This window comes from Schistocerca nitens, chromosome 6, assembly GCF_023898315.1.
Source record: "Schistocerca nitens isolate TAMUIC-IGC-003100 chromosome 6, iqSchNite1.1, whole genome shotgun sequence".
NCBI lineage: Eukaryota > Metazoa > Arthropoda > Insecta > Orthoptera > Acrididae > Schistocerca > Schistocerca nitens.
The window spans coordinates 123,882,032-123,902,709 of NC_064619.1; the positions used below are offsets into that span (position 1 = coordinate 123,882,032).

Below are 20,678 nucleotides of genomic sequence, written 5' to 3' on the forward strand. Positions count from 1 at the left end.
AGGAAGAAGGTAGAAGGTAGGGGTGCGGGGTGTCGGTGGGGTCAGGAGGTTGATGGAGTCAGGTGAAAGGTTTTGTAGGGGGCCTAAGGTTCTGAGGATTCCTTGAAGCTCTGCCTGGACATCAGGAATGGGATTACCTTGGCAAACTTTGTATGTCAGGAGGTTGATGGAGTCAGGTGAAAGGTTTTGTAGGGGGCCTAAGGTTCTGAGGATTCCTTGAAGCTCTGCCTGGACATCAGGAATGGGATTACCTTGGCAAACTTTGTATGTGGTGTTGTCTGAAAGCTGACGCAGTCCCTCAGCCACATACTCCCGACGATCAAGTACCACGGTCGTGGAACCCTTGTCCGCCGGAAGGATGACGATGGACCGGTCAGCCTTCAGATCACGGATAGCCTGGGTTTCAGCAGTGGTGATGTTGGGAGTAGGATTAAGGTTTTTTAAAAAGGATCAACTCCTATCCTTAATAAAAGTCCTCAATCTTTCCTCTCCCACTTCCACACCGGCTGTTCAGAGCATCCTCCTACAGGCCAACCGCAAATTAGAACAACATGCCACCCTTCACCTCAAAAACTATCCAATCTCCTGGTTTCCCACCTCCGGAAAGGCAACTCACTCACCCTTCACAACCTTTCCAGCAAACCTCAACCTCCTCTCATTGCACACAAACCCAGTCTCTCCCATCTACTCAACCTCCCACTTCCAGCTCCACTCCCTCCAAAACCTCAAAATTCCAATCAACAAAACCTGGAACCACAACACCCTAATTCAGTAGTTAACCTTTCCTCCAAACCTCTCTCCCAATCCGAAACCTCTGTCCTATCCAAAGGCCTCACCTTCAGCCCCACTCCCAGATTCAACCAAACGGCCCTCGTCAAAGATTTACTGTCCTACACTCGTACTCTCTGCTGGAAGTATCACTTTGCCACGAAGAAAAATGATCCTAATCCTACTTCTAATGATCCAACTCCCCAAGACACTATCCAAATTGAACCTTGCCTGGAACAGTTCCGTCCTCTGTCACAACGGGACCCACCTCCTCTTCCTCAAAATCACCCTCGCAAAACCTTCCAGGAATTTCTGACTTCCAGCCTTGCCTCTCAATCCTTCGTAAAAAAATCTTAATCCTACTCCCAACATCACCACTGCTGAAGCCCAGGCTATCCATGATCTGAAGGCTGACTGGTCCATCGTCATCCTTCCAGCGGACAAGGGTTCCACGACCGTGGTACTTGATCGTCGGGAGTATGTGGCTGAGGGACTGCGTCAGCTTTCAGACAACACCACATACAAAGTTTGCCAAGGTAATCCCATTCCTGATGTCCAGGCAGAGCTTCAAGGAATCCTCAGAACCTTAGGCCCCCTACAAAACCTTTCACCTGACTCCATCAACCTCCTGACCCCACCGACACCCCGCACCCCTACCTTCTACCTTCTTCCTAAAATTCACAAACCCAATCATGCCGGCCGCCCCATTGTAGCTGGTTACCAAGCCCCCACCGATCGTATCTCCACCTACGTAGATCAACACCTTCAACCCATTACATGCAGTCTCCCATCCTTCATCAAAGACACCAACCACTTCCTCGAACGCCTGGAATCCTTACCCAATCCGTTACCCCCGGAAACCATCCTTGTAACCATTGATGCCACTTCCTTATACACAAATATCCCGCACGTCCAGGGCCTCGCTGCGATGGAGCACTTCCTTTCACACCACTCACCTGCCACCCCACCTAAAACCTCTTTCCTCATTACCTTAGCCAGCTTCATTCTGACCCACAACTTCTTCACTTTTGAAGGCCAGACATACCAACAATTAAATGGAACAGCCATGGGTACCAGGATGGCCCCCTCGTACGCCAACCTATTCATGGGTCGCTTAGAGGAAGCCTTCTTGGTTACCCAGGCCTGCCAACCCAAAGTTTGGTACAGATTTATTGATGACATCTTCATGATCTGGACTCACAGTGAAGAAGAACTCCAGAATGTCCTCTCCAACCTCAACTCCTTTGGTTCCATCAGATTCACCTGGTCCTACTCCAAATCCCATGCGACTTTCCTTGATGTTGACCTCCACCTGTCCAATGGCCAGCTTCACACGTCCGTCCACATCAAACCCACCAACAAGCAACAGTACCTCCATTATGACAGCTGCCACCCATTCCACATCAAACGGTCCCTTCCCTACAGCCTAGGTCTTCGTGGCAAACGAATCTGCTCCAGTCCGGAATCCCTGAAGCATTACACCAACAACCTGACAACAGCTTTCGCATTCCGTAACTACCCTCCCGACATGGTACAGAAGCAAATAACCAGAGCCACTTCCTTATCGCCTCAAACCCAGAACCTCCCACAGAAGAACCACAAAAGTGCCCCACTTGTGACAGGATACTTTCCGGGACTGGACCAGACTCTGAATGTGGCTCTCCAGCAGGGATACGACTTCCTCAAATCCTGCCCTGAAATGAGATCCATCCTTCATGAAATCCTCCCCACTCCACCAAGAGTGTCTTTCCGCCCTCCACCTAACCTTCGTAACCTCTTAGTTCATCCCTATGAAATCCCCAAACCACATTCCCTATGCTCTGGCTCCTACCCTTGTAACCGCCCCCAGTGTAAAACCTGTCCCATGCACCCTCCCACCACCACCTACTCCAGTCCTGTAACCCGGAAGGTGTACACGATCAAAGGCAGAGCCACGTGTGAAAGCACCCACGTGATCTACCAACTGACCTACCTACACTGTGATGCATTCTATGTGGGAATGACCAGCAACAAACTGTCCATTCGCATGAATGGACACAGGCAGACAGTGTTTGTTGGTAATGAGGATCACCCTGTGGCTAAACATGCCTTGGTGCACGGCCAGCACATTTTGTCGCAGTGTTACACCGTCCGGGTTATCTGGATACTTCCCACTAACACCAACCTATCCGAACTCCGGAGATGGGAACTTGCTCTTCAATATATCCTCTCTTCCCGTTATCCACCAGGCCTCAATCTCCGCTAATTTCAAGTTGCCGCCACTCATACCTCACCTGTCATTCAACATCCTTGCCTCTGCACTTCTGCCTCGACTGACACCTCTGCCCAAACTCTTTGTCTTTAAATATGTCTGCTTGTGTCTGTATATGTGTGGATGGATATGTGTGTGTGTGTGCGAGTGTATACCCATCCTTTTTTCCCCCTAAGGTAAGTCTTTCCGCTCCCGGGATTGGAATGAGTCCTTACCCTCTCCCTTAAAACCCACATCCTTTCGTCTTTACCTCTCCTTCCCTCTTTCCTGATGAGGCAACAGTTTGTTGCGAAAGCTTGAATTTTGTGTGTATGTTTGTGTTTGTTTGTGTGTCTATCGGCGTGCCAGCGCTTTCGTTTGGTAAGTCACATCATCTTTGTTTTTAGATATATAAATATGTATTTTATTATTTCTGACTGAGACCAGATTCCAATTTTTTTAGATCTAGCTTCAAAATTGCCTTAATATTTCACCCCTTAGGGCTCAATTTTCCAGAATCAGTGAAACACATAATTTTTCATATCTAATCAAGAAGCCAAAACCCAATTTTCATAGATGCAGTTTTAAAAACACTTTCACAAAGAAATATTTTCGTAAAACAAAATTGGAAATATCTCCAAAAACGGTGAAATATGCATTTTTTATTTGTACAGGTAAGCCAAATACAGAGTGAGATTTTCACTCTTCAGAGGAGTGTGCACTGATATGAAAGTCCCTGGCAGATTAAAACTACTCTGGGGGACCTTTGCCTTTTGTGGGCAAGTGCTTTACCACCTGAGCTACCCAAGCACGACTCACAACGCGTCCTCACAGCTTCAGTTTTGCCCGACCTTGTCTCCTACCTCCCAAACTTTACAGAAGCCCTTCTATGAAACTTGCAGAATAGCACTCATGGAAGAAAGGATATTGTGGAGACATGGCTTCGCAACAGCCTTGGGGATGTTTCCAGAATGAGATTTTCACTCTGCAGCAGAGTCTGTGCTGATATGAAACTTCCTGGCAGATTAAAACTGTGTGCTGGACCGAGACTTGAACTCAGGACCTTTGTGTTTCGCAAGCAAGTGCTCTGCCATCTGAGCTACTCAAGCATGACTTACGACCCTTCCTCACAATGGTAGAGCACTTGCCTGCGAAAGGCAAAAGTCCCGAGTTAGAGTCTTGGTCTTGTACACAATTTTAATCTGCCAGGAAGTTTCAAGCCAAATACAGATATTCGTAGATTTAGCTTCAAAAATGCTTGCATAATGAAATACATCTGTAAAAACTCTCGTTCCCTTTCTCGCAGCCATACCCCCTGGGTGGTTGAATTTCCAAAAACAGTGAAACACACAATTTTTTATTTGTAAGCAAGAAGCCAGATACGAATTTTCATAGATGTGGGTTTAAAAATGCATTAGTAGTTCTTAATTATAATTTATTTTCAAAATACTCTCACATGCGTATTTCCCCCATAGGAGTTAAATTTTCAAAAATGTGTAAACATATATTTCTTTATTTCTGACTGAGAAACTAAATATCATCATCTCTTACTTCACTCCCTTAGTAGTGGAATTTGGAACAATCCCTTCCTAAATGATGCCTACATTATAAGACCAACACCCTCATAAACACACACAATCAAGGTTGAAATGCCCGAACAGAATACTGTCCTGTACAGTATTACTGAGAGATTTGAAATAAGAGGAGTTACTAAGTTCACTATTTTAATTTCATTCTTGAAATACAAGCTAATACTTCTAATAAGTTGATGCCATACAAGCTCCATTTAAAGTTAACAATTCTAATCTTTCACAAAAATTAGTCCATTACTAGATGTATGAATTTAGCTGTTTCTTTTTTGGGCTGGTCGAAGTAAAGTGTGCCACCATAAATGATGCGGACTCTCTTCCAAATTTTACTTGTAAATGTTGAATTTATTACCATTATGTATACATGCAACAATGAAATCCCCAATAATAGCAATAAAATTCTCTCTTCACAATAACTCACAATACTTATCAATATAAGTTTCCTCGGATTGATTTGATTTTATCAAGGAAACAGCTCACTACTGCCTGCACTGAGACAGGTTTTATTGTGTGGGTTCACTCTCTGTGATTCTAGTACCCTTAAAACATAGTAGAAGGCCCTTTACTAGTTCTTTATTAGCATGATTTCCTCATGAATTGATTACCTGAACATATTGTGTCTTTTGATCTGTAACATTTCACACTGGGATATTAACTGTGGGGCACTTCCATCACCCCTCACCACACAACCTACACTTTAGGGCTTCTTTCTCTATAGCCATCGTGTGTAGGTGTTCTTAAAGTCCCCATGACCTGTCATTAGTCCTGCCACGTGTTTAGTCTGTCTCTTCAAGCCAAGTATTACAGAATGTCTCTTAAAACATGACTTTGGTAACATTAGCTTCTATTGGTTTTGTTTCTGGATCATAGTCTAATACTCTATGTGCTGCCTTCTGATTCAGCTTCATAGTTTTTATTTAACTATCACCTTAGTGATGATTAGGGCAGGATCCAATCAAATAATGGAACTGTCACACCTGTCCTGGCCGGTCTATCAGCTTGTTCATTGCAGCTGATTCCTGGGTGACCAAGACCCACAGCAAGTTTACTCTGTTGGTCGTCGTCCCCCCCCCCCCCCCCCCCCTCCAGTCTGACAAGGTCTTTGTGGCATTTTGCAGCAGTCTTTGACCTTGTTGCAGAGTCTGATAGAGATTTCAGAACTGCTTGGCTTGTGAATATACAGTGTCTAGCTGTTATTATCTTTGTAGTGCCTACACAAATTCTCCTCCACAAATATCCTGAGTGGATATTTCTTCCTGGAATACTGTGTCCAGCAGATAGATTGCTGTCTCTAGTCTAGCTGTACACCATAAATACTGGTCACAGCACCTTCATCTGTTTTTGACCTGTTGGTAAGCCAGACTGTCTCCCCTGCATGATGTCATGTTTCATTCTTCCAGTGCTCCCTACTTCCACTTCTTACACTAAAAGATTTATTGAAGCAGCTGAAAGTTATTAAATAGTCAGCCAGCATTTCCCTGACCATTCCTATATTTATTGTATTCCATTTATTGGTATGGGATTCAGGATATCCTAAAGATGTCCAATTATTTCCATTTTTTAGCCAGTATGCCTCTACTGCTGCCTCCATTGTAGCATGAATGTATGAGCAGCATGGATTTCATCCCAGCAGTGGGTGTGCTGCTAATTCTGTCTGTTATGGCTAAGAAGGCAAGTCTCTGCACCTTACATAGCTCCTTAGCAGCCACCTTCTCCTCCACTATACTGCAGCCCAATGAATTATCACTGCTCTTATTACAGTGGTTTTTCCTAGAACAAACTCTTGCAGTTTAGCCCCAGCTGAAACCCACCAGAGTCAAACAAGAATATCTGAATGGTTCAAGCAAGCCAAGAATCTGTGGAAGGGTATAAACATTCTTGTCGATTATCAATGTACACAACAATGGAAATGATTATGAAAGTGTGTGATGTGATTCACAAAGACCAAAGGCAGACAATTCACAATGTTTGTAGCAGACTTGGGCTGTCATACAATTAACAATGTTTGTAGCAGACTTGGGCTGTCATACAATTCACAATGTTTGTAGCAGACTTGGGCTGTCATACAGTAGGTGTCAATGGATTCTAACCAATGAACTGTACACGAGAAAAATCGCAGGAAAGTTTGTTTCTCGCCTTCTCAGCATCGACCAGCAAAACCTCAGGATTCAGACATGCACTCAGCAGTAACAAAAAGTTCGAAAGTGTCCAAAATTCTTATCCAGAGTCATAAAAGGTGATGAATCTTGGGTCTGCAGTTAGGACCCTGAAACAAAGCAGCAGTCATCATAATGGAAAATACTGCCTTCTCGAAGGCCAAAAAAAGCTCAACAAGTTCACAGAAACATGAAGTCATTTCTGATCAGACTATCAACGGGCAGTTTTACTTTAAAATTTTGAAGTGACTGAGGGAAAATGTTCTCCGTAAATGGCCAGTGTTGTGGAGGAAAGACTGGTTGGTACACCATGACAATGCACCCGTGCACAGCTCACTCGTTGTGAAGGGATACCTGACCACAAACAACATGGCAATGGTCCCCCACCCTTCCTACTCATCAGACCTAACCCAATGTGACTTCTTCCCGTTCATGAAGATGAAAATTGTATTGAAAGGGCGAAGTGATGACTCAGTTGAAAACATCCAAGTGCGATCACAGTAGATCCACCCTGCATATTTCCAGGTGTCCTTTCAAAAATGGGACCAACTCTGGGACTACTGCATACATGTCCAAGGTGATTACTTTAAAGGTGACAGGGGATATTAGGACTTAAGTGTAGTTTTTTGATGAAATTTTTGAGAGTTTGGGTTGCAACTCATATCAGCAAGAAAAAAAAGATCTGATATCAATTTGGATTCCATGAGGCAAGGAATTACTTCACCTCGTATGTCTAGAAGCAAAGTAATTTCCTCACAAATTGCAAAAAGTCATCATGAATCTTACTTTTGCTGATCCACTGCACACTGCAGTGATAAGGTATTGTATATCTCCGTACTCAGCTTCAGTATCTTGAAGAAACCTCTTGAACTGGTGGTGGTTGATGCTGTGCCTTTGTACAACATTGACACACTTCACCACAATGTCCACTACATGACAACATTCCACAGTTTCAGCACACAGTACCTCCTGATGAATGAAACAGTGTATACCACAGATGTCCTTTCCATAGTCACTCTTCAGTTTATTTTGTAAGTGATAGCAAAAACCTTGCTGACGTCCAACCATTTTTAGCGAACTGTCTGTGGCCACAGAATGTAGATTTTTGCACGACAAGTTCATTGAAGTCCATGGACTCACATATTACTTCAAAAATACATTCTTCTCATACAATCCAGTGGTACCATATTTAGCAGCTCCACTGCAACTTGCAGTTGGATATGCACACTACATACTAACATAACAACTTGAGCACAATTGGATATACCTGTGCTCTCATCTCATAGTGTGAAAGAAAAAATTGTAAAACTCTGGGCATTATTCCTGAGTTATGCCTCCATATCAGCTCTCATATCCAGGATTTGATGGAACACCATTTGCTTTGAGAGACAAATGCCTTCAAATGTTGCTAATACCCTTGGGACTGTGCATTCTGCTACTGCTACTGGTTTAGCAGCCAATGCTATAATGTGAGCTACTTTGTAACTTGCTTGAGTTACAGCTTTATGCAGGATTTCTTCAGAAGCATTCAGCTGAAATAAATAAACATATTACAATAGTACCCAGCTGAAATAAATAAACATATTACAATAGTACAAGAAGTTATTTTACAATTGTCAATTACAATATTTTTAACTTACATTTTCCTTTACATTGAGCTTCAAATTGGAAACAACTTCCTTGCAAGCTTTCTCTTCTATTTGATCTTAATGTGTTGCATGAAAGTAATTGTAACAACACTGTAAATTGTATTTCTAAACAGAAACAAGCATTTTGTGACACACCACATACTGTGGACATCCATCTATGTAACTAAAGAGAGATCAAACAATGGAAAATCCAGGGTGGAATGTAGCAATACAAGAGAAGGAAAGTTGCTACTCACCATATAGCGGAGATGCTGAGTCGCGATAGGCACAACAAAAAGATACACACAATTATAGCTTTCGGCCATTAAGGCCTTTTTCACACACACACACACACACACACACACACACACACACACACACAAATGCAACTTGCACACACGTCTGCAGTCTCAGAGAACTGAAACCTCAGTTCTCTGAGACTGCAGACGTGTGTGCAAGTTGCGTTTGTGTTTGCGCGTGCGCTTGTGTGTGTGTGTGTGTGTGTGTGTGTGTGTGTGTGAAAAAGGCCTTAATGGCCGAAAGCTATAATTGTGTGTATCTTTTTGTTGTGCCTATTGCGACTCAGCATTTCCGCTATATGGTGAGTAGCTACTCTCCTTCTCTGGTCCTTCTCTGGTATTGTAACTAAAGAGAGATGTTTCTTCTAGTGAAGTAGACTGTGGGCTTCCATGACTAGACATTATTGTTGCTGCACATGTGAAAGAACTGAACAGGCATGGGTGCATCTGTTACTTGTACCAACAGAGTACTAGCATGCGTAACATCATCTCCCCTCACTGCCGCATCTCTGAGCTGAGGCCATGAGCTGTCGTGCCCATAAGGCACTCATTGGAACAGCCTTACTTAGGCTGGGGCTAAGCCATGTCTCCACAATATCCTCCCTTCCGTTAGTGATATTCCTACAAGTTTTGCAGGAGAACTTTTGTAAAGTTTGGAAAGTAGGAGATAAAGTACTGGCACAAGTAAAGATATGAGTATGGATTGTGAGTCATGCTAGGGTCGTTCACTTGGTAGAGCAATAATCCATGAAAGGCAAAAGTCCTGGGTTTGAGTCCCAGTCTGACACAAAGTTTTAATCTGCCAGGATGTTCCGAAGCAGTACATACTCCACTGCAGAGTGAAAATTCACTTTGGTTCTATAGCACGACTTTAAAATCTGATCAAAATTTGCTTGGATATTTGTACCACCTTTTTTCGAATAGTGCTTCATTATATAAGTAAGTGCATCCTGTGAAAAAGTCAGAGGCTACTATTAATATTGCATGCAAGATCATTTACATACAACATGAATTGCAAGGGTCCCAATACATTTTCATGCAACATACCTAAAGTGACTTCTAGTTCTGTCGATGCCTCTCCATTGAGGATGACGTAATGCATTCTCCCTGCCAAATAAATCCTCAGTTTGGTCACCTATTTTATTGGATACCCAATATAAATGTAAATGTTTGTGTGTTCAAATGTTGCTTGAAAGTCAAGAAATACTAAATCCAACTGATTGTCTTGATCCATGGCTGTAAGGACATCATAAGAGAAAAGCACTAGTTTCGTTTCATAAGATGGACATTTTTGAAATTAATGCTGGTTGTCATGAAGGAAGTCAAACTGTTCAAGGTAATTCATTATGTCTGAGCCCATAATATGTTCAATGATATTTACTGGTAGTTTTGTGTGTCACTCCTGTTACTCTTCTTGCAGATGGGTGTGATCTTATATATATTATGAGAATGAGCAGGACCAACTCAGTTGCAAATTCTTTGTGGTTTATAAAGTAATATATTTATTAATTTCCCATTATTATCAGTGTTTGTAGATTACTATTAGTCACAATTTGTTGGTAGTGTACTTTACATATGTAACCTGTAATAGCTGCCTTTGTTAATGAATAACTATATTGATTCAACAACATTGAAGGCTCTTTTTCATAATGGGACATATGGTACTTGTTGTGTTGATAAATTAATCTATCAACTGAACTGTCTAACAACATAAAAAAAAGATATTATCAGGTACAAAATCACTTGTTTGTTAGCCGAAACAAAAATCAATGGTATCAACAGCTGCTTCAAAATGTCTGTCTTTTGATCCACAGAGTGTATGATTATCATAAAATGTGAGAGGTCATCATCACCCACATATATGTTCCAGTTTTTCCTGTCTACACTTGTAATTTTGTCTATTTCTTATGGTTACTCTCACTTTTTTATTGACCAGTGGAATGACAAAAATGCATAGAATGTTTCAGAGGCTGGTTCCAACTGTAATTGGCCATCCTTTATTTTAGTGTGTGTGTGTGTGGGGGGGGGGGGGGGGGGCATTTATTTTTTGTGTGGGTCCATGCACTCTGTACTAACAAGTGAGAGCTAGAACAAGTTCTGATTTTAGCAGATAGTGATATATGAATAATTATTTTCATAAATATCATAGCCACAGTAAATGATAATGAGTTTGAGTTTGCACTCACGGACCGTGCATCCGAACGTTGAGCATTGAGCGTGCCGAATTTCTGACGTCATAGCATGGAATAGCACGTTGGGGAGTCTTTCCAAACATGCAGAGAAATATCTAGCATGTCAGATATTCTGAACGTGCGTCTGAGCATTGACCAATGAGGTGGCACAATGCCACCTATGTCACATGCACACCGTCTCCCTTCAGCACAGAGTTGTGAGGTGTCATATTAACATTCAGTTCAAGCATATACATATATATATGCCATTTCTGAGCACCAGCAAATTGTGAATCACTCTAAAACCCATTGTTAGCTGTGTGATTCATTAAAGTAAAATAATGAAAAACATCATATTAATGGCAAAAGAATTATTGTAACTTGTGTATTATCAGAGTATGCCATTTTAAGGCAACGCCACACTGAGGATCTACCAAAAACGTATTGTTCTTGGTACAGTTTGTTATAATTCAGTTTCAGTTACTAACATAGCTATGATTAAAGCGTTTAGCACGTATCAACATGCTAGGGCTGGCCATCAATGGTTTGTCGTCAGTTTAGCGTAGTCAGTAGCGTCAACGATTCACTATGAGGTTCATGATATGGCGATGGTTCGCATCTCACCACATCTACATTTTTTCCTAGCACTCATGTTTTTAGTAGGTTCTAATGCTTTATTATTAGTTTAATGTAAGTATGTACTATAATATTTGATGTTATGTAAATATAAGTTCACCTTTTGTTGCGGGGTGAGTTTGTTAAATTGGCTTAATCTGCAGGAAAGCTTGCACTACATGTATAAAGATATTTTGCTCATAAGTTTCATAGCTCATAGTCTGCTACTAGATAGGAACAGTGATCAAATAAGAATAACCTTGGGATTTTACTAAAATGTGGGAATGATGAAATAATGTTTATTTTATGTGTAGAACTATTGCAAATTTGTATTGAACTGTTTGTAATGGAACTTTTATAAGTATGTGTCCTTGTTGATTGGACGCAGTAATTTCCTTTTGTCTTAAAACATTTACATGGATATTGAAGTTTTTATTTGTGTATGTTACATGTAGAATAACATGACTAGCTTCTGAACAATGGAGGAAATGTGCATTTTAATAGAGCTAACATGGCTATTTTATGTGTGCCTGTCAAGTAAACAGTGTAATTTACGAACTGGAAACATCCCACAAAAGCCACTGGAGTGTGTTGCAATAGCGTATACCATGTTGGGGCCCACATACCCTGTGCACAAGTTGCATCGTTTCTGGGCATTCAGCAGCACGTTGAACTTGGCATGCTCAACGTTGATGCTCAACAGCACAGTCCATGTGCCAACAGCTCACCAAGGCTGTCCTGTTGTCATATAATTCTCGTCTCTGCTTTTCTGAATCCAGTCAGTTCTAATTTCCTCTCTTTTTTCGAGTTGTCTGTTGCCAGAATAATGGTATTCCTTTTTGTTGGATTCATTCACACCACTAATTTTCTTCCATTTCTTTGTTCATGTATATTATATTTCTAATTTGCAGGTTTATGGTTACACCATTTCTTTTTGAGCTAAGAGCTCTCATGGATTGGGTATGGACTGACACTTCGATGACACTGTTTGACTGGCTCAAAATGGAAGACATATTTGCAAATATATTTGAACTGAAATGTGGGAGAAGAATGGAATCAGAGTATCCACAGCCAAGAGGACAAAAGAAGTCTCCTACTACAAAATACCTGATGGGTGGAGGATTTCTATTTCTTATAATAGCTATTATATGGTTCCCACTAGTGTTCTTCGCGCTAGGTAATACAGTGGGAGAACCTAGTGTTCCATATGAATTTACCTTGGAGGTTAGAATTGGAGCATATCAGCCAATTTTTAAAATGTCTGCTGGAAACTCTACTATCCACAGGTACGTATGAGCCAGTGTGGTCTAATTAACTTAATACTTTGCATGATTTGTGATTCTTAATTCTAAACATTTCAGAATGTATCTTAAATTGCAGATGAGCATTAAAATATGAGGTTTCTTGTCAAATTAAAACTGTGGCCTGGAGTGGGACTAAAGCCACATAGTTTGCCTTTCACTGGCATTGCTCATTGTTTCTTTGATGATTGCTCGAGATTTATTCAGTAATGGGGAAATAGTTAATATTAATTGCTTGTTAAGTCTTCAGGTTCATTTGAAATGTTTGACCATACTGATAAACAATTGGGCGTGTAATAGTTGCAAGCCCTGTAAAGTGGCTGGTGAAATGCAGCAGAACCTCTTTGCCTCTCCACTGTTTCACAGCAGGATAACTGACAGCCTGTCACTGTCACCTGTGAATGGACTGCCTCACTTGTTCTGTGGTTCGGCTTCTTCCCAAGTTATCAAAACACTGACTTGGCACACATTAATCCCTGAAATCAAACTACTGTACCACTGGAAGTGATAATACAATGTTATTCACCTGAGGAACACTGAATAAAAATTCTCATGATAGTTACTTTACAGTTATTACTCTGGAGAACTGCTATCCCTTCCAATCTTTTTTCAGCAGTTCTGAGTTATTAATATTGTTTGCCTGTTATTCACCAATGAAAAGAGAACAAGTTTTATGTACTACATGAAGAACACATTGAAACTACTGAAATAAATTACAAAAAGGGACATGATAAGTAGAATCAAGAAAGAGATGTAAATGAAGACACAGCAGGTAATGCGCCCTCATTAAAAACAAATAACCAAAGAATTACACACATATACATGGAAATTTTAAATTAGTAGTTATTGTTAAATGATCTGAACATAATTGTATACTTCAATTGGATAAACTGCAAAAATGGCAAAAGAGGATGCATACTGTAATGTGTAATGTTTGAATGAGTTTATTTTTACATTATGTGCAATCAGATTCCAGGATTTTATATGCTCTGATCAGGCACAACATTATGACCAACTACCTAATAGCTGGTGTGGCCACCTTTGGCATCCATAACAGTGTTGATACATTGTGGTATGGAAGCAGTGATATCTGGATAAGTTGCTAGAGGGAGTTGGCACTACATCTGCACTCACATGTCATGTAATTTCCATAAATTTCAGGGAGGGGGCCAATTCAGTCACATACCATATGTATTTAGTCAGGTTAGGATCTGGCGAACTGGGGGTTGGCCAGCACAACAACTGGAACTCACTACCGTGTTCCTCGAACCAACTGATCACACTCCTGGCCTTGTGACATGCTGCATTATCTTGATGAAAAATGCCACTGCCATCAGGAAACATGATCGTCATGAAGGGGTGTACATGGTTTGCAACCACTGTATGATACTCCTTGGCCATTGTGGTGCATTGAACAAGCTCCACTGGACCCATGGATGTCCACATGAATGTCGCCCAGAGCCGCTGCTAGCTTGCCTCCATCCCACAGTACAGATGTCGAGGAGCTGTTCCCCTGGAAGATGATGATTTCGCGACCTCCGATCAGCATGATGAAGAAGATATCGAGATTCATCAGATCGTGCAATGCTGTGCCACTGTGCCAACATCTAGTGCTGATGGTCATGTGGCCATTTCAGTCATAGTTGCTGGTGTCATGATGTTAACATTGGCACACTCATGGATTGTTGGCTGCGGAGGCCCATCGTTAGTAGTGTTTGGTGCATCTGGTGCTCAGACACTCTTGTACTCCATCCACCTAGGTTTCACCATGTGTTGAAGACACTCAACTCAGCACTTCTCGAACACCTGACAAGTTGTGCAGTTTTCCAAATGATCATGCCGAGCCTCCGGACCATTACAGTCTGCCTTCAGTCAAACTCAGATAGATCATGTGCCTTCCTCTTTCTGCACATGGACAGCATGCTCACTGATACTACATCCACTGTGTCTGTGTCTGACTAGCAGTCATTCCTTGCTAGGTGACACTGCTATCGCCTGGACAGACTTATATTGATACATAGGTCGGTAGTCACAATGTTCTGGATGATCTGTGTAGTATTTCACTGTATAGTTTGTTTGTTTGTGTGTGTGGATCACTCCCCACCCCCAGCAATCGCAGGCTTTGTCGTGTGTCTGTGTGCCTCTCCCCCCCCCCCCTCACCTCCCTCTATCCCTCCCCCCCTCATTAGTCTGTTAGTTGCAAAGAACAACATTGTCTGAAAGCTGAGTGCTAATTTTAATCTGGTTTTTGTGCCTGTCACCCATTTAGCATCTCAACTCTGTGAGAAGTGTTTATCAGTACTTGATCCATTGTTAGAAAGTGTAGCTTGAAATAAGAGAGTTTCTGACTGAAAACATTTGTAAAATAAAAATCATACTTCAGGTTGTGGAAATTCAAAACTATTGTTAAATAAATGGCAAAAAGGAAAGGGTAAGTAAAGTCTGGAGAGACAAAATGAAGTCACTATATAGATTGATTCTGAATTAAACTTGTTTGGCTATCAGAGCAGTGCATGATGCCTTCAGTAACTACAATTGCAGAAGATTGTGGAATGGTCTTTCACAAAACGAAGAAACTCTAGTTGTATGTATGTAAAGTTAGTGTCTAGTCCTCAGCAAATGAGACAGGAACTGAAATTGAAAATGAAGGTAGCAAAGCAAAAACTGAAATGCTTAACTCCGTCTTCAAAAGTTCCTTTTCAAAGGAAAACCCAGGAGTGTTGTTCCAATTTAATCCTCATACTGCTGAAAAGATGAATGAAATAAGTATTAGTGTCAGTGATGTTCAGAAACAGCTGAAATTGTTGAAATTGAACAGAGCTCCAGGGTGCAATGAAATCCCTGTCAGATTCTATACTGAATTTGTGGCTGAGTTAGCCCCTCTTCTGACTATAATCTGTCACAGATATCTTGAACAAAAATCTGTGTCCAGTTCTTGGAAAAAAGGCACAGGTCACAACCATCTACAAGAAACCTAGTAGAAGTTATCCACAAAACTACTGTCCAGTATCCTTGACACTGTCTTTTTGTAGAATCTTAGAATATATTCTGAGCTCAAAAATAATGAGGTATCTTGAACAGAATGACCTCCTCAATAGCATTCTGCACAGATTCTGAAAATATCGATCACGTGAAACCTAACTTGCACTTTTCTCACTTGACATACCGAAAGCTTTGGATCAAGGTACTCCAGTGGGTGCAGTATTTCTTGATTTCGGAAAAGCATTTGACTCAATATCACACCTATGTTTATTGTCAAAAGTACCATCATATAGGGTGTCAAGTGAAATTTGTGACTGGGTTGAAGACTTTTTGGTAGAGAGGACACAGCATGTTATCTTGGGCGGAGAGTCATCATCAGATGTAGCAGTAACTTGGAGAGTTCCCCAGGGAAGTGTGTTGTCTCTGTTGCTGTTCATGTTGTAATTAATGACCTTGAAGACAATATTACTAGTAACCTCAGACTTTTTGCAGGTGATGTAGTTATCTACAATGGAGTACTATGGCAACTTGCTTTAAATTTTCAGAAATGTAAAATTATGACTTCACAAAACAAAAAAAATGTAGTATTCTGTGACTGTAATATCAATGAGTCGCCGTTGGAATCGGCCAACTTGTACAAATACCTGGGTGTAAATCTTTGTGGGTATATGAAAGGAATGATCACATATGCTCACCGAGCGAGGTGGCGCAGTGGTTAGACACTGGACTCGCATTCGGGAGGACGATGGTTCAATCCCGTGTCCGGCCATCCTGATTTAGGTTTTCCGTGATTTCCCTAAATCGTTCCAGGCAAATGCCGGGATGGTTCCTTTCAAAGGGCACGGCCGACTTCCTTCCCCATCCTTCCCTAATCCGATGAGACCGATGACCTCGCTGTCTGGTCTCCTTCCCCAAACAAACCAACCAACCAACCACATATGCTCGGCTATGGGTAAAGCAGGTGCTAGGTTTCAGTTTAATGGTAGAATACTGGGGAACTTCATTCAGTCTACAAAGGAGATTGCTTATAAATCATTCGTGAAACTGGTTGTAGAATATTGCTGAAGGCTGTGGAACCCACACAGAGGCATTCAGAAAGTTATTCTTCCTGCACTCCATATATGAGTGGAATGGGAAGAAACCCTAATAACTGGTAAATGGGACATACTCCTTGCCATGCACATCAGGGTAGTTTGCAGAGTATAGACGTAGATGTAAATTAGCATAGGATGTGCTCAGTGAAAACACAAAAACCAGGGAAGTACATTTTCTATGTGTTGCTATCCAGTAGACTGCTTTATTGATATGTACTGAAATGGGTGGCTTTTGTTTTAAAAACAAAATTTTAGTTCCAGAAGAAAGAAAGATGAGAGTTTAATGTCCCATTGAGGAACAGTCCATTAAGGATGTGGCACAAGCTCTGATAGGAAAGGATATGACAGGAAATCAGCCCTTGACTTCTCAAAGTTATGATCTCTCAATATGTGTTAAATTTGTTGGGGAAATGAAAAACCGTAATTTGGATAGTCCGTACATATGTGAAACTCACTAAGAAAAACAGACTGGTAAATTTATGTTGAAAACACTTTTTTTTTAGAATTTGTAGAAGTTTTCTTAATATCATCTGTATGCTAATTTCTAGGATTATAATAATACAATAATTACTGTACAGGTATTATCACTGAAGCTGTTTAGATATGATTCTGATGGAACTTGCATCAACTGGAGTATCACACACTGTGTACAGTTGTTAATGTGGTAACCTTCACCTTTTAGTGTAACGTCAGTCATGACAAGAGGGAGGAATTATGTTCTGAAATTCGGGAGACTAAGGAGGGTAACGTCATAGAGGAATTGCCTTTCATGTTGAACTGTACTTCAAGCTGTAGGGATAGGTGTATTTTCCCAGATCAGAAGGTAGTTTCTCAATAAGTCATTTAGTTTTATACCACTGGATTCTGTCACAGCTGCTCGAGGACACCTTACAAGTAAGCACCAATCACTGACCGTACTACTAAAAAAATCTGTGAATTATGCCTCCTTTATTGAATGTGATATTTATGATTCTCGTTTGCATTTGTCTCCTGTGCTTTAGTGGCTCTCAGCACACAAGTGCAGAATCATTTGGCTCTTAGTCATTTCACTGTATGCCCATTTTGAAGGTGGAAGAGTTCTAAGCTGTGATTCAGTCATTCATTTCTGTGTCTGGTCAGTATTGTCAGAACACAGCAACTCTAGTGACTTCGTTATTTGCCTCAGTCAAGTCCTGTGTTGCGCAAGATTGTTCCAGTAGAGAGCATATGAGCAAGTGATTGGATCTTGGGTTGTTCCACACTCATGGAACATGTCCCATCATCTGGAAGAATGCCCCATTTTTGCATGTTGTTGTTGTTGCAGTGGGAGCATCCTCCCTAAGATGATTGAATGATGGGTAGGGCCATTTCATTTCCTGCGGATCTGTCTTGTTTTGCAGGGTTATCTGGCAGCAGTTTAGTCTTCATCTGGTGATGTGATTAGAGTCTTGTTATCCAAACGATGAAGCTCTTTCTACATTTCATTCGACAAGCTTGATGATCATGCAGTGGCTGATGGGGATCATTGATCTGTTTTGCCCTCCCTGTGTTGGTAGCAATAGCCCTTGTGACGGTGGGTAGAACTATTGCTGCTATCATGGAGAGTTTGTCAACTGGAGTTTACTAAAAACATCCTTGCAAGATTTGGACAGTCTAATTTACTGTGGTGTCAACCTGCTTATTATGAGTATATGCACTCCACAGAGGGGAAGTGAACTGTGCAGCTGACACACACAGAGAAAGAGCAAAAGTTCACGGAACATAAAAACTATATCTCCAGCTGGTGGCTGTGAGCTTCCTCAAAATATTTTCTTTGCACTGGCCTTCAGCCTGATTTTGTGGCAGTGTTTCTTGACTTGCAGAGTACTGTCAAGAGAAACATACAGATACACCAGTGTTGGACAATGTTGGAATCATTTGCTTTGCCACATTTTCCAGTTCATGCCAAGCTTCTCTATTCCGTAAGTGTAGTGTGCACACATTTTGGGATTTGGCTTTAGATGATTGACCTCATAGTAAAGACAAAGCATCCTAATGAAGTAGGCAACTTTTCTTCCACCTCTCCATATGTCTTCCTTTGGCCAGCCACAGCTGTGTTAACAGCATAGATATTAAACAGCATGGGAACAAACAAATTGTATTGATGTCAGCCGTTGTGTTTTATGTGCCCTTTGTTCTCCTTACCATGGAGAAAGTAGAATTCTTATGAGGGGTATTAGCTAGTAATCAGTGGTGAACTGTAAATATTCTTAGGAATTTTCTATGGGTGGTAATGTCTTAAGCAGCTGTTAAGTTGACAAAGGCAACTCCAGTAATATTACCCTGTTTAAACCATTCTCAATGTGTTGTGAGAGGTTCAATATCAGATTGTAGCACGATTTTCCAGACTGAAAACGAGCTTTCCTTCAATTATGCTGTTAATTCCATTAAGAATGAGAGGTTTGAAGACTGTGATACAGTGGCACAACAATGATATGGCACAAAAGCTTTTAGGACCATTTGTCTCCTTACCATCCTAAATCAGTGCAATCTCTCAACCTTTCCTGTAGAACATGGAATATAAAGCTTAGCTGTGCACTCATTTATCAGCTTAAGCAGCTGTTGCAGGATGGTCCACCGAACTTCTTCATCTGTTCTACTCAGAGGTGATGGATATCCGGAGCTTTATTCTGTTTCAAAGTGGAGATGGCAGACTCAGTTCATTCAAGGTGGAGGACAATTAGAGATAATGGTTCTCTCATCCTGGGATTTGTTCCAATTATTCACATGTACTCCAACCTCTAGTATTGCCATATGTGAGTAATTGAGCTGCAGTTTGATGTGCTGTTACTGTGGTGAAGTTTCTAGATTTTGATGGGTCACTGCTAAGATTTTTTGGGATATTGTTGGCCTACATACTATTTAACTTTACATCAAGATTCTGTACAAGTGAGATCCCCTTAGTTGTTTAGTGTGATAGGATGTTTTGCAACAACTCCTCACCAGCCTGGATAGTGTCACCAGCAAATGGGTTGTCTCAAAAATATTGTTGTAGTAGTATATCAGCTGTTTGCTATCATCAGTCAGCCATTTCATATAGCTTGTTCTGCAAAGTCTTGGGATGGTCCTTCTTAAAACACTGTTTATGTATCTAATGAGTGTCTCATACATCACAGGTTGCAGTGGAATCTTGGTAACTTCTATATCGAGTTCACTAATGAACTTTTCCCAGTTGACCTTCTGAAAATTTAAATTTTGCATGTAAGGCACCGCCTCTTGCTCTGTCGTGGCATTTGCTCTGCAGATCACAAGCCTACACTGGGTAGAGGGGCTTAACCATCACCTTCAACCAACTGCCAGCAGCTTTGTATGGTGCAAAAATGTTTTCTGTGTTGTAGCTTGTAGCCTCTCTTTGACTGGCCACTACTGAATAATGCTGGAAGCTTTAGGTTATGGATTAGTTGCAGATCATGAGTCTCTTCACAGGTTTCCAGTTTCCCCAAGGTGTACTTTTACAATTTTATTCACCAAGGATGAAGTTTATGTCCTGGTAGCTGAAGTTTGTGGCTTCTTTATAAGTGAAGTTGACACTGGAAGCCTCATATCTAAAAGTTGCCTAAAATACTGGCATACGCATTGAAAGAATCTCGATCTTAGCTCTTTCAGTCGTTGACGTTGATGTGATAGCCAAGTTTGCTGTCCCTCAACATTTATTGAGATAACAAGTGGTTGTCAACAGGACTATTTAGATTATAATAGAGGGAAACATTCCACGTGGGAAAAATATATCTAATCTCTGCCCAAGCTCTTCGTCTTTGAATATGTCTGCTTGTGTCTGTATATGTGTTGATGGATATGTGTGTGTGTGCGCGAGTGTATACCCGTCC

At 41.2% G+C, this 20,678-nt stretch overlaps 1 protein-coding gene across 1 annotated transcript in view; it reads left to right on the forward strand.

The window, feature by feature from the left end:
• The window catches only part of LOC126263224 (piezo-type mechanosensitive ion channel component), a 686,714-nt gene that overhangs the window by 628,881 nt on the left and 37,155 nt on the right, over positions 1-20,678 (forward strand). The window contains exon 42 of the mRNA XM_049960308.1: positions 12,368-12,742. Within this exon, the coding sequence (XP_049816265.1) occupies positions 12,368-12,742 (375 nt within the window). The remainder of the gene's footprint in view (positions 1-12,367; positions 12,743-20,678) is intronic.